The following is a 13,805-nucleotide window of genomic DNA, read 5'->3' on the forward strand; positions in this document are numbered from 1 at the left end:
AATCCCTGTCACTTCTTGGATATATCATTGAACAGTGCCTTCAGAATTGCTGCAGGAGGGGACAGCTCCAGAACAGGTGTCCCAGAGTAGCCCTGTCTGAAAGGCATTTAAGGCATTTATCTGATTGCATTGTTTTCATTATAACAGCTCGTGTAAAGGAAATGTAAGCTTCACTAAAATGTATACTGGATCTCACGGAAGCCTATATTAGTGGTAATTAAGTGAGCTGTAGCAAAACGTTTAGCATAGACACTATTAGAAAAAGCTATCCCTAACTCTTGAGATCAACCCTGTCAACTATGTCAACAGACAGTGCTTTCTGGTTCAATCTAAAGTACCGGACCCCCCAGCCTAGAACCATGTCCATGACTACCAGAGAAAACAAATCACCAGTTCTTATGCAAAAGATGATCACCAAAGTAAAAACAAAAATGATAGGTACCAAGCCCCTACCCAACCCCCAGTTTCCCAGGTCCCCCTTACTCCTATTATCAAACCCCATCCCCTTGTAGAACCCCCTGCCCCTCAGAATGAAAAACAGGAACAACAAAGATCTATAAGAATGCATAGGCAAATCAGGGCCATGAGTGTGTGTTGGGACCCCACTCCCCTCTATAACAGTATAATTCATACCTCCTTTTTATTTCATTAACATCTTCCTTCTGCTGTAATAAGAAAGAGCGGACAATCTCTCCTCTCAAGTAGAGGAGCAGAGAAAAAAGATGAAGAATTGTTTTACCTCCCTTGGTTTTGGCAGGATATAAATATATTATTTCTTGTACAAGAAGAAAGAATGTGTGCTCACACGCTTGAACTGTTCGTCAGAAATAGTCCGTTTATTGAGGAAAGGGTATAGTCTTTAAATTCCACAAATTTTTGAGACACATAATTCCTTGCCATGGCCATGTTTTCCATGATGCTGCATCAGGAGGAACATACAAGATTCTCATATCAACAAATAAACAGGTATAAGCAATAGTATCCCTATTGACTGATACTACTATAGTAATAAAAACAATAGACTAGAGTGGTAGCATAATCATTCAGAATTGTTTCAATTATGTGCCTGAAGTTAACCAGCAGTTTTTTGACACAGTCTATTTATAAACCTCTGTTTAATGATCCTACAGCAGAGTTACAAGACATCATCTTTTCTTTGGTACAATCTAACATCAACCAACAATTTCTCACCACAAAGGAAAATGACTTCTTAATTGAGAAATCTCCAATTGTTCCCACATTTTACATCCTGCCGAAGATCCATAAATCCTTTCAACACCCTCTAGATCACCCCATTGTAGCTGGAATAGGTTCCGCACTGGAACCTCTTTCTAAGTTTGCAGATGTGTTTCTGCGTCCCTTTGTTTCACAAGCAAGATCATATGTACGTGACTCTGGTCAGTACAGTCTCTTCTTGATGCTCTCCCAGTCCCATCTGGACCTTTTTGACTAGTCATTCTGGATGTGTCACTTTACTCCAGCATTCCACAGGAAGAGGCAATCTTTCTTAGACCTTTGTGAGGCAAATTCCCAAATTTCAACTTCTTTTTTAGTAGCCTTAACTCATCTAGCTTTGACAAAGAATTACTTTACTTTCTTGGAGAATTTCTACCAACAAGTAAAGGGCACTGTGAAGGGTGCCACCATGGCCCCATCCATCTCTTGTTTTTATATAACCAAGACCTAGATTTATCAAAATGCTATAAATATAGTAGAAATAGCGCCTGTGATAAAAAAAAAAAAAAAAAAGGGGTCATAATTAAGCTAATTTCCCTGCTTCCGCATTGCATAGGTAATTTTCACAATGGATGAAACATTTATCACACCTGTGCTATTTTTCACATCGCATGCTGATTAATCCAGTACAAGTGAGTTACCGACCAAAAAGTTTTTTATCACACATGCTGGTTCAGGCGAGAGAGAGAGCCTCTGTAGAGACCAATATGTAAATTTATTATTTATACCACATATACCGTATTTTTCGGATTATAAGGCGCATTATCAATGAGCGCCTGCTAAGGCGTCCAGGTTCATATATAAGGCGCACCGGATTATAAGGCGCAGCGCATTAAATGAAACAAAGCTCAGACCGCCCTTTAAAACTACGGTACTTTTTTATTATCCCCCCAATGCCCCTGGGCGCAGCGACAGGCAGATCGGCAAGGCCAAGAAAAAGATCGCGTTTAAACGCGCTGATGCTCCTCCTCCTTCCTGCCTGTGCGTCCCCGGAAGTAAACGTTGCCGGAGCCGCGTGGGAGGAAGGAGGGGAAGCATCAGCACGTGCAGAAGTGGAGCAGCACTTGCGTTTACAGGCCGCCGCGAATCTCAAGTCACAGCGGCCCGAGAAGAAGAAGAGGCCCAGTAGCAGGGCCACTGCAGAGCCCATCCTGCGGCGACCCGCAAAGAGGAGGCCTAGAGGTGAGTGAGAGCCTGTGCTTGAGCAAAACAGCATGTGGGAGAGAGAGACTGAGTGTGTGTGTGAGAGAGAGAAATGCATGTGAGAATGAGAACCTGGGTGTTTGAGGGAAGAAGATGGAGAGAAAAACAGAAAAAAAGACAATATAAAAGGAGTGGCAGCAGAAGAATTCATATATAAGGCGCACCGGATTATAAGGCGCACTTCCGATTTCTGAGAACATCGTAGGTTTTTATGTGCGCCTTATAGTCCGAAAAATACGGTATTTTTAACTCAGGGTGAGGTTTGGGGGGGAAGCAGTTTTGCATACACAGAGGTACGAACAGCAAAGTTGTCATCACTGAAGATTTTCTGACATTTGGAGCGATGAAAGGTAAAAGATAATTTGATTTGTACAATGTACTCTCTACCTAGCTTCAGTGCTTCTAGGTAGAGAGTATATTATACAACTCCTCTTTTAGTTGAATCCTGTGGAAACACCAACAGTTCATATATAGTGAGATTGTTACAACAATATTCCGTTTCCCCACCGGAGGTCTATAGTTTTCATTTATTAGAATAAACTTTTATGTGACCATCATAGGCCCCAAACCAGCTACCTTTAGGCCGATACAGTACAGTATGCTCCGACGGAGCGCACTGTTAGCCTGCTCTTGGGCGCGCGTTTTCCCTTACCCCTTATTCAGTAAGGGGAGGAAAACGCGCGTCCAACCCGCGGCACCTAATAGCGCCCTCAACATGCAAATGCATGTTGATGGCCCTATTAGGTATGCGTGCGGGATACAGAAAGTAAAATGTGCAGCCAAGCCGCACATTTTACTTTCAGAAATTAGCGCCGACCCAAAGGTAGGTGCTAATTTCTTCCGGCACCGGGAAAGTGCACAGAAAAGCAGTAAAAACTGCTTTTCTGTGCACCCTCCGACAATATCATAGTGATATTAAGTCGGAGGTTCCGAAGAGTAAAAAAAGTTAAATAAATAAATAAATAAATTTGAATTCGGACTGCAGCTGTCGGGGCGAAAACCGGACGCTCAATTTTGCCGGCATCTGGTTTCCGAGCCCGTGGCTGTCAGCGGGCTCGAGAACCAACGCCGGCAAAATTGAGCGTTGGCTGTCAATCCCGCTGACAGCCGCCACTCCGGGCTAAAAGGAGGCGCTAGGGATGCGCTAGTGTCCCTAGCGCCTCCTTTTGCCCGATTCTACCGCACCACCTCATTTGAATACTGAATCGCCGCACCGGTGAGTGGGCGTTCGTCCGCTCTCCCGCGTTTTTACTGAATCAGCCTGTTTAGAAATAGTATTGATAGCTATTTTATTTTTTAAGTTTGTAACTGGATGTTCAATTTTCCTCCATTATATAAGCAAATAAGTTAAAAAAAAAAAAAAAAAGTTATTAAAAGTATTAGTTGCAAATTCTGGCACGTTTCCTAAAAGCTTAAACACTGTACTCCTGGGGAAATTCTGTACGCACTCACACCCAGGCAGGTTCCCATTTCCCCCCCCCCCCCCCCCCCGTCAGGCTATCATTCACATATACACACACAGAAGAGGGAGCCTGTTCTGTTGCTGCTGCTGCTGGTCATCTTGCACCTGCCCATGGCATTCAAAACCCACAGGGCTAGCACATCCTCTATGCTGATGTCACGATACGCACACAAAATCAGCAGAGAACACTTACTGGCCGCATGTGTTTTGAAAGCTGCAGGTCCAGCACACATGGAGGAGCAGGAGAATGGACACTTTCTGGTGAGGGTTCCCTTTTACTTTGCCCGCCGGCCTCCTGGTCCTACTCCTCTTCTTAGCCGCCAATGAGATAGGGTCCACCAGTGGTCTTGCAGGTCTGCTCCACTTCAAGGCCCCTGGGTCTCCATCTCTTCTTGGCCACTAGTGAGATAGGGTTCACCGGCGCCTCACGGGCCTACTCCAATTCTCGGCTGCCCAGCCTCTTCTTCCTCTCAGACTGCATGTCCGCTGTGGCCCTGTGACAGGGCTTCTTCTTGGGCTGCTGGGCAACGCTGATTGGGTGTGCCAGAATCCAAAGTGGATGGGCCTTGGCTGACATTGGCAGTCAGCCTGGCATATAGACATGACAGTTCTCCCCCTGAAGAAATAGGGAGGGGGAAAAAGACCTGCAATGTGGCAGGACCCCCCCCCCCCCACACACACACACACACTCACACACACAAAACTAATGGCAAGGGTAGAAGAAGACCTGCAATCTGGCAAAAGACCCTCCATCCACCACATGGTAATATATGAGATTATGCATATTCATCAGTTGGGAAGTATAAGACTGTGGGGCAAAGAAGGGAGAGGGAGCTATGGACCTCCTGGAGAGAGCGACCCTGAAACCAGAGAGGAAGGAACACAAACCCTAAAAGTGAAACCAGAGGGAGCAAATCTGGAGAGCATCCCTAAAAGCAAAAGGGAGGGAGGGGTCAGAAGCAGACCTTCACTCTCTGCTATCGAGAAGGGAGAAGACTAGGTGTGGCCCGGAGACCGAAGAGACGAGATACCTGCTCAAGTGTGGAGAGTGACACAGAGTCTGACACGGTGAGGGACAAGAGCAAGGCCAGACAGTTGGTAAGTACAAGAGCCAGAAGCATGTCTCCTGGAATCGTCTGCCCACTTGGCCAGTACCAAGCTCAAGATGCAAGCCTCTCCCCTGCCCACATTCTCCAGCTCTCCAGCCAGAGTTTGCTTCAGAGGTGAACAGAGGTATCACCTGAAGTTGGAATCAGGGATAAGTAAGTTAGCCATAAGTGTTAATATATTAAGCAGGCTAAGGTTTATGGCATGGTCTGTTACCACCCATGATACAGAACTTTCTTTAGGGAAAACTGGTGCTTAGTGGCCAGGATGTTAGAGACAGGAATTGTTATTTTCTAAATGCTGTGTTCTGCCAAATCTCACAAATAAAAGTCTATTTCTGAGGAGAATATACATTGTCTTTTCCTGACTTAGGATCGCAAGTAAGGTGGGAGGGCAGCTGGCAGACAGATCCCTGCACCCCTAAACTTGCCTACAATTTTACTGTTAAGAGTTTTAGATTTGGAAAGGCCACTGCACTCACTTTTATTTTTTATCAGCCATCTTATTCACATTTGGTCAACTGGAGCATTAAGCACTTGTCTGGTAGGATTTGCTGTTAGCTTTGGCAACCTTGAAACCTAAGGATATATAATATGGTAGAGATTATAGGGGAATTGCGTGGTAAAACTCTCGCTGCTTGTGACAGTCTCAGCAGAAAAAGCAAGGACTAAATGGGCATTCTGGATTTTCTTCTCATCCTTAGACGGGCCCTCCAGAATAGAGCTGATCAATTTGAGAAAAGTTACACTATCACATCACACGCTATGTGCTATACTTTTTCTGTGCATTCATTCACAACACTTTTCCACTAGTGTTGACTTCCCTGCAACCTTTTGAAATAAGCATGCATTATGCTCCAGGAAGTTGGTTGTGCTCTACTCAAACCCCACTATCTTGTGTCACTAAACTAATTCAACAGATAAAGTGCTGTACAAATACCTATAAAGCAATAAACTGGGCTTAAAAGCATTTTAACTTTATATGCACAATATACTTTTGATAAGCTGTTACTTCCAATAATTTTTCAAAGGTTTATTTTCTGGGTATTGTCAGCAAAGTTCATGTTTTCTTGCTTCAGAATGAATTACTGAGGACATCAAAGAACTCTTTTTACAAGTCCATGTACAAAGCTGTGTTCATGTCTCAGATTCTAACTTAATATACTTTCTGCTTTCTTATTGATGTTTTGCATCAATAACAAGTAGGAATGTGATGCTCTCATTCCTTGGTTATCAGTTCTCCTACCACAGCCCTCATCAGTCAGGATAAATCCATTCAGACTCAAACTTAACCCTGGTTGATCTTGTCAACAAAGTTTGAAGAATTTCTGGAAACAATTTCAAACAACATCCTATGAAAATAAAAACTATCAAACTTCATGTGTATTAAACACAGGTGAGGAAAGGGTTGCAGACTGTAAATCTCAGAATGAATAGAAATGATCGTAACAGAGAAACCAATATGGTCCAATGGCAGAAGAATGGGTCACAGTGAGACTCCAGCAGTCTACGTTAGCTGAATGGACATTCCCAATTATTTACTGTTTACCTCCATATTTAAACTTATTCAAACCGTTCTTTAAATCACAGGTTCCCAAATCCAGTTCTTGAGGACTGATTCAGGATTTCCAAAATAAATATGAATGAGATACATGTTCATACAACCTCGGATTTTAAAAGGGCTACCTGCGTAAATTTTGCGGTTTACATGCGTGGTTAGGCCTTGCATGCGCCGCCCACATTTTAAAACAAGCCCGGCCACGCGCATAAACCCTGATACACGCAGAAGTGCCAGCTGACAGAAAAGGGACAGCCCAGGGGGGCGTGGTCTGGGCAGAGAGGGGCGTGCGGGAATTGGGTTGGGACAGCACCATTAGCCGCTGTCTCGGGGAAGTGCGTGCCAGCAGCCAGCTGGTGCACACAGATTATTTCTGCTCCGGAGGAGCAGTAAGTATTAAAATAAAAATAATTATGGATGTTAGGGTAGGTTTATGGGGTGGGGAGGAGAGGGGAAGAGGGGGGAAGGATAGATGTAGGATAGTTCCCTCCCAGTCTGTTCCTTAATTGGAGCATACTGGGAAGGAACTGGGGAAGGCCTGATTGCATCACTATGCATTGCTTTGTAAAATTCCCCCCATGCACACACGAGTCGTGGGCTGCCCGCCCATGCACCACGATTTTAAAATCTGGCGCGCATGTGCGCACGACCATCGGATTTTATAACATGTACGTGCCAGCATTTTATAGCATGCGCATTCCTGCTTCTTTTAAAATCGACCCCCATAATGTGTACATTGTATGCAGACATATCCTATGCATATTCATTGTTAAAATCTTGGAAGCCAAACTGATTTGCTGCCCTCAAGAACCAGATTTAGGGATCCCCTGCCTTAGAGCAAACCATTTCTTACTTTGAAAACTGTGCCTTAATGTGCAGTGAGGTTAGTTTGCATACTCAGTACTTTTGTGAGCATTGACACATGAGAAAATGCATAATGTTGATGCTAAATCATGAAGTTAGCTAACATGATAGGTGTGTGTTTAAAAAAGAAAAACCTAGATGCAGAATTTATGTCAACCGTTCTGAGATTGTTAGGTTGGGACCTTGGATCTGTGTGTTTATAAACCCATAATATCGACTCTGGCCTGATTTACATTAGACAGTTTATTATTAGACAATGTATAATTGCCAGTTGTTTTGGGAGAAGGTTGGTGTTGTGTCTGTGGCATTGTGGACCCTTGGTCGCAATGGAGATGACTTCGCCCATGGGGAGGGGCCCCGTGGGGAACCATTGCGATAGGCTGACACAGATAGCAGACACAGTATGGATAGAGTCTTTATTGTACTGCTGTAGATAGATGGTGAAAGCAGGAAGATAAGGCACTGACCCACGAAGTGCCAGTATATTCAATAGGCTCAGAAGTATAGTCTTACTCAGATGTTCATGATAGGCGGGAACCCGCAGTGCGGGTAACGCCACGGCTGGTGGATGGAGTTGGAGCGCCGGATCGTAGAGGTACTCACAGAATGAAGGCGTCTTCCTGGTGGTAGAATGGTGGGACTGAAAGTCTGTGATGCAGGATATAAAGGTAGATAGGCCCTGAAGGAGCGAGTACCCAATGGTCCAATATCCTGAAATGTAGAATAGAGAGAAAGACCCCCGAGGAGCGGTTGTCTTAGTTAGTGAGGAACCCCGAATGGAAGTTGGAAGCGAGAGAACCCCAAGGAGCCGGTATCTAGAGCTTCTTACTGGAGCAAGGCCCTGCAGCTTAGAGCAGTCAGAGTAGCGAAGCAAAGTCTTTGCTAACTCAAGGTGGTAGCGGAGGCGGAGGCTAGATATACCCGGAGGTACTGACGTCATGCGGTGGGGCCGCCCCTGAGATTCCCGCTATGACGTATATTTGAGCGTAGGAGATGTGCGCACTAGTGCCCTAGGAGGTGTGCGCACTAGTGCCCATGCTGGTTTGGAAATGTCGAGGCACTCGGCACCGGAGGCAGCCATCTTGCCCAAAAAGAGTGAACGGGAAGAAAAAGAGGTAAGGCAGAGCAGTCGCAGCCGTTTTCGACCGACTGGCGCAACAGTTAGGTTGGACCCATTCTAGCTTAGGATTCAGGTGTATTTGTAGAATGATGTATTGGTGCAGTGTTCAGATATATTTGTATAGAGGGCACTATTCAAAAGCCATTTATCTGTGCAAATGTCAAATTACCCAAATAAAAGAGCTTTTTAAAAATGTCCTACCCTGTATTTGGATCAGTGGCATAGCCACTGGCAGGCCTGGGTGTGCCATGGACCACCCACTTTGGGCTCAGGCCCACCCAATCAGCGTTGCCCGGCAGTCCAAGAAGAAGCCCTGTCACAAGGCTGTAGTGGACATGCCATCCGAGAGGAGGAAGAAGCTGGGCGCTGAGGAGTAGGCCTGCAAGGCTGCCAATGGTCCCTATCTCACTGGCGGCCAAGAAGAGGAGGAGGCCCAGTGACCTTGAGGTGGAGCAGGCCCACGAAGCCACCGATGGACCCTATCTCACTGGTGGCTGAGGAGGAGACACAGTGGCCTTGAAATGGAGCAGACCTGCAAGACCACTGGTGGATCCTATCTCACTGGCAGCCAAGAAGAGAAGGCCTGTGAGGCCGCTGGTGGACCCTATCTCACCGGTGGCTGAGAAGACGAGTAGGAATGGAAGGCCGGCAGTCGAAGGAAAAAAAACTCCTCACAAGAAAGTGTCCATTCTCCTGCTCCTCCATGTGGGCCGGACTGCAGCATTCAAAACATGTGGCCAGTAAGTGGCCAGTGGTGCAGTATGTTGATCTTGTGTATCACATGATTAGCATAAAGGATGTGCTAGCCCCATGAGTTTTGTATGCCATGGGCAGGCACAAGAGGACCAGCAGGAACAGCAGATCAGACTCTCCCCTTTTGCCTGTGTTTTGTCTCTGTGTGTGTATGTGAATGATAGCCTGCCGGCAAGGGGGGGGGGGGGTAGGGGCGGAGGGTGAATGGGAACCTGCCTGTGAGTGTGTATGTGAATAGTAGTCTGCCTTGGGAGGGGGGGTATGTGTGAATGTTAGCCTGCCTGAGTTTGGGTGTATGTATGTGTGTGAATGGGAGTCTGTATGGTAGCCTGGGAGGTGGAGGGGCACGAATAGGAGCCTGCCTGAGGACCTGGGAGGTGTGAATGGGAGCCTGCCTGGGGGTGTATGTGTGAATGAAAGCCTGCTTGGGCAGGGGAATGTGAATGGGAGCCTACCTGGGGTTGTTTGTGTTAGAGATAGTATGTGGTAGTGGGAGCCTGCATATGAGAGTGAGAGCCTGTGTGTGTTTGTATGTATGAAACTGGGAGCAGGAGTCTGCATGTGAGAGCCTGTGTGTTTGTGTGGTTATATAAAGCTGTGTGAGAAAGCATGTAAAAGCGAGACCCTGTGTATGTGTCTGTGAGGGAGAATGGGAGAGAGTCTGTGGGGGTCGACTTTAAAACAAGCATGTGGACGTCCAAGTGCGAGCAGTTCTTGGTGCGCATACATGGATGCGGTGATTTTATAACATGCGCATGTCACCGCGCGCATATTATAAAATACGGTTCCTGCGCATACATGCGCCCTGGATTTTAACATCCGTGCGCACATGTATGGGCATGTCGGGACGCGCGCGTTTGACGGGGAATTTCAAAAACCAACCTCCAGCGACGTGAGTAGGCCTTCCCCAGTTCCCTCCCAGTTCCCAAGGAGTATTCCTTGTTTACTTTTCACATGATATTGTGCATTTATAAACTGCAATAAATATCAAATATATTAATAGAGATTAAGGCATTTTTAATTTTGGTAAGTGCTTGAAATAATGGAATTAAAATATTTATAATTGTCACTCATGATGCAGAATGGCTGTTGCAGACTACTCAGAAATGCATTGTAGGGTGTATGGTATTAGGGCCTAGATCTGTATGTCTACTGCTAACCTAGATCCCAACGTTCCACAAGTGGAACATTTTTTTAAATGATTTTAATTACTCCAAACCTAAAGAAAATCAAATTTTCAACCATTTAGCTTGAGAGTATAGAACTTGAACAGTCTAAATCCAAAAATGTGATGTTCCTAGATGAATACTCTTAAAGATATGAATATGCAAAGTAGGTCAAAAACTGAAGTTTTGACATAGTTTGACCTTTTCACCTTTTGGTATGATACTGAGTGTCAATAAAGGACTTGTGTGATATATTCAAGTTCCCAAGGGTTTTCTGATCATGTTGGCATAAATCTTTCTTTTGTAGGTAAGATACAAATTGATCAGCACCAATTTATGTTTGCATGTTCCACATGTGGAACGTTGGTATCTTTGTGGTCCAAAATATACACATTTTTGAAAAATGAATAAAATGCAAAAAACGGTTCACAAATATTTAAAAAAATGGTAAATTACATATAATCCCATGCTCTCTCTCATGCATACACATACACACAGACTTCTCATTCTCATGCTCTCTCTCAAGCACATACACAGGCTTCACTCCCATGCTCTCTCTCTCTCTCTCAAACATACATACACACAGGCTTATCACTCCCATACACTATATGAGGAATCTTACTCTCTCCTGGGCCTCCATCTCAGGATGCAAGGGTGCAAGGACTGAGCACAACAGGCTTGCGTCGGTCGTCCTCTTCTCGAGCCGTGGGAGACTAGCTCCGCGACAGCGTCCTCTTCTCGGGCCGCGCGAGACTAGCTCCGTGACGGCGTCCTCTTCTCGGGGCCCCGCGAGACTAGCTCCGCGACGGCGTCCTCTTCTCGGGCTGCACGAGCTGCACGGGCTGCACGAGCGAGACTAGCTAGTTTACTACGAGATGGTCTAGGTGAACTGATGAAGGACTGCGTGAACTAGCAGAGGTAGCAGCAAACTGGCAATTCCAAATATGCGTGTAAATAAGTATTTTCAAAATGGTATAACTGCATACTTTACAGAATGCATGCCTCAACATTTATTTCTGGGTGTTTTTTCCTGCAGTGTCATGATTTCATGCATAAAATGTATCTTTTTTAAATGGGTAGAGAAAATATGCATTTTCTTGTTTTGGAAATATATACACAAACTGAAACATATGTATTAGGGGATGTTCATGAATTAAGCAAATCCTTTTGTTTAATTTGTTTGAAACCATAAAAAAAAAGATACCGGTTGGAACTAGGCAGTATGTTACAAGAATTACCTAAAATAAAGAATTTTTGAAAAAGTAAATTTTGACTCCTGTTGATCCCAACGTTCCACTAGTGGACATGCGTTTTGACTCCTGTTGATCCCAACGTTCCACTAGTGGACATGCGTTTTTCTCAAAAACCCATAGTCAGATTTCCGTGAAAATTTTTTTATACCATATTTGGGTCTAGTTAAGTAAGATATGTAAAAAGGGGCATCAGGAAATAAGTCCTTCAATGAGCGGGATCTAAAAGGTTAACCTTGGGCCCCTCTCCAAAAAATAAAATTCAGTTCTGACTATGCCACAGATTTGGACAAATTTATGCATGTACTTTTATCTACATTTTCATGGAGACATTCACAGGGTGGGGTTAGGTTGAGAGAGGTAGCAAAGTGCATAGATTTGGGATTTGGTTGGAAAAAGCAGGTACAAATCTGCATACTCTTTCTTTGAAGAATGGTGTATAATCCATAGGTAAAAGAAATATGCAATGACTTTTCACCTAGTTTTGAAAATTGACCTCACAGTTTTGAAATTTTTTCCCATAATGAACCACTGATGGTGGTTAGATTTTATTTGTCTACTATTAATGTATGATTTTATATTTATTTGGAAATGTGTATGAGTTACTAATATGATTGTTGTACCATGCGAGAGTGCTGGTTGTGAAAAGGTATATTATAAATATCTTATATGAATAAAAATTTAAAAAAGAAAGCAAAAAGGTGCTTTTAATCATGTTTCCTTGTTAGGCATGTTATTCAGCTTTTGGTAGCTTCTTAATCGTCTTCTGGATGGCTGTGGGCCATGCTTGTGCACGGCTTCTTTTTGAATGGGTGTTCTGATTTGGTACATGCACAAAATATGCTCAAGTACCTTCATGTATAAACTGTGGTTACATTTGATGAAAAAGCAAGGTGCTGCAAATGGGGCATGAGTTTCATCGGTATTCATCCTATTGAAAATGTTCACTCACTAGAATAATTATGATTTGTTCTAGATCAGAGGAGGAAAGCTCATGATCACCTACACCCGAAAGAGTGATGCTGGCAAATATGTCTGTGTTGGAACCAATATGGTGGGAGAGAGGGAGAGCGAAGTTGCAGAGCTCACTGTTTTAGGTAAGAGACATTCATGTAGATGTCGTTGAACTGAATAAACCTTTCCATACAATATATATCTTTGTAATAACTATGCACACCTACATTTATTATACCCTTGTGATAACAATGGACCACACAGAAGGCTTAACTTGTTTCATGCTTGAAACCATGCCTATTCATTTCTTCCAAACCAAAGACATAAAAAGCATATTATGGATTACTCATTTGTACTGGGACATTTGGATTATATGAATTATCAGTGTTAGAACAGTTCTTGGGTGGAGCTTTCCAGTGTGAATGTTCAGACATGTTTTTGTATTGGTGTTCAGTGACTGTACAAAATTCAGCTGCAAAATTGACCATGTTCTTCTGCGGACAATCATGAATTTAAGTAAATTCTTCTGAAGTATTCATCAAGGAAAACAAATACTACACCAGAACTCAAAAAGATCTCTATCCTTTAAAATTCTTAAGCTTCATAAGTGTCCCAGTATTGGTCTGAAGATATTCATATCAATTGAATATATAGGGTTCCATTCAGCTGCATTTTACTCATACATATTCAGGTGAATTTTCAAAGGAGTTACTCATTCAAATGTAGCAATTTTCAAAAGCCATTTACAAGCATAAAGTACACTTGCATGAATAAATCCTATGGACACCTCAATTGCATATATTGTAGCAATTTTCAAAAGCCCATTTACATGGGTAACATGCATTTTATACATATAAAACTTATTTTAAGCATGTAAATGCTTTGAAAATTAGGCTTGGGAGCAGGCAGACCTCCACAGATTGGCTGCCTCCCCTTTACTAGCCTGGCATTTGGATACCTGTTCGGTAACTGTCTGCCTTAGCAAACAGGTCTTATACAGATCCACATGTCAGGCTAGTTCAGGGGAGGCAGCCAGTCTGTGGAGGTCTGCCTGGTCCCAAACAACAGCAGGCCTCCTAGCTGTCTGCTCTTGGGCTGTTGGGTTTCTCTAACCTACACAACTCCTTCACTCT

General features: G+C 43.9%; 1 protein-coding gene across 7 annotated transcripts in view; it reads left to right on the forward strand.

Moving 5' to 3' along the window:
- The window catches only part of ROBO1 (roundabout guidance receptor 1), a 1,172,418-nt gene that overhangs the window by 990,355 nt on the left and 168,258 nt on the right, over positions 1-13,805 (forward strand). For all 7 annotated transcript variants that reach the window (XM_029577784.1, XM_029577785.1, XM_029577783.1 and 4 more), the window contains one exon: positions 12,695-12,815. In XM_029577784.1, coding sequence (XP_029433644.1) covers positions 12,695-12,815 — 121 coding nt within the window. The remainder of the gene's footprint in view (positions 1-12,694; positions 12,816-13,805) is intronic.

The sequence above is a fragment of the Rhinatrema bivittatum genome, chromosome 15 (genome assembly GCF_901001135.1).
Source record: "Rhinatrema bivittatum chromosome 15, aRhiBiv1.1, whole genome shotgun sequence".
Lineage (NCBI taxonomy): Eukaryota > Metazoa > Chordata > Amphibia > Gymnophiona > Rhinatrematidae > Rhinatrema > Rhinatrema bivittatum.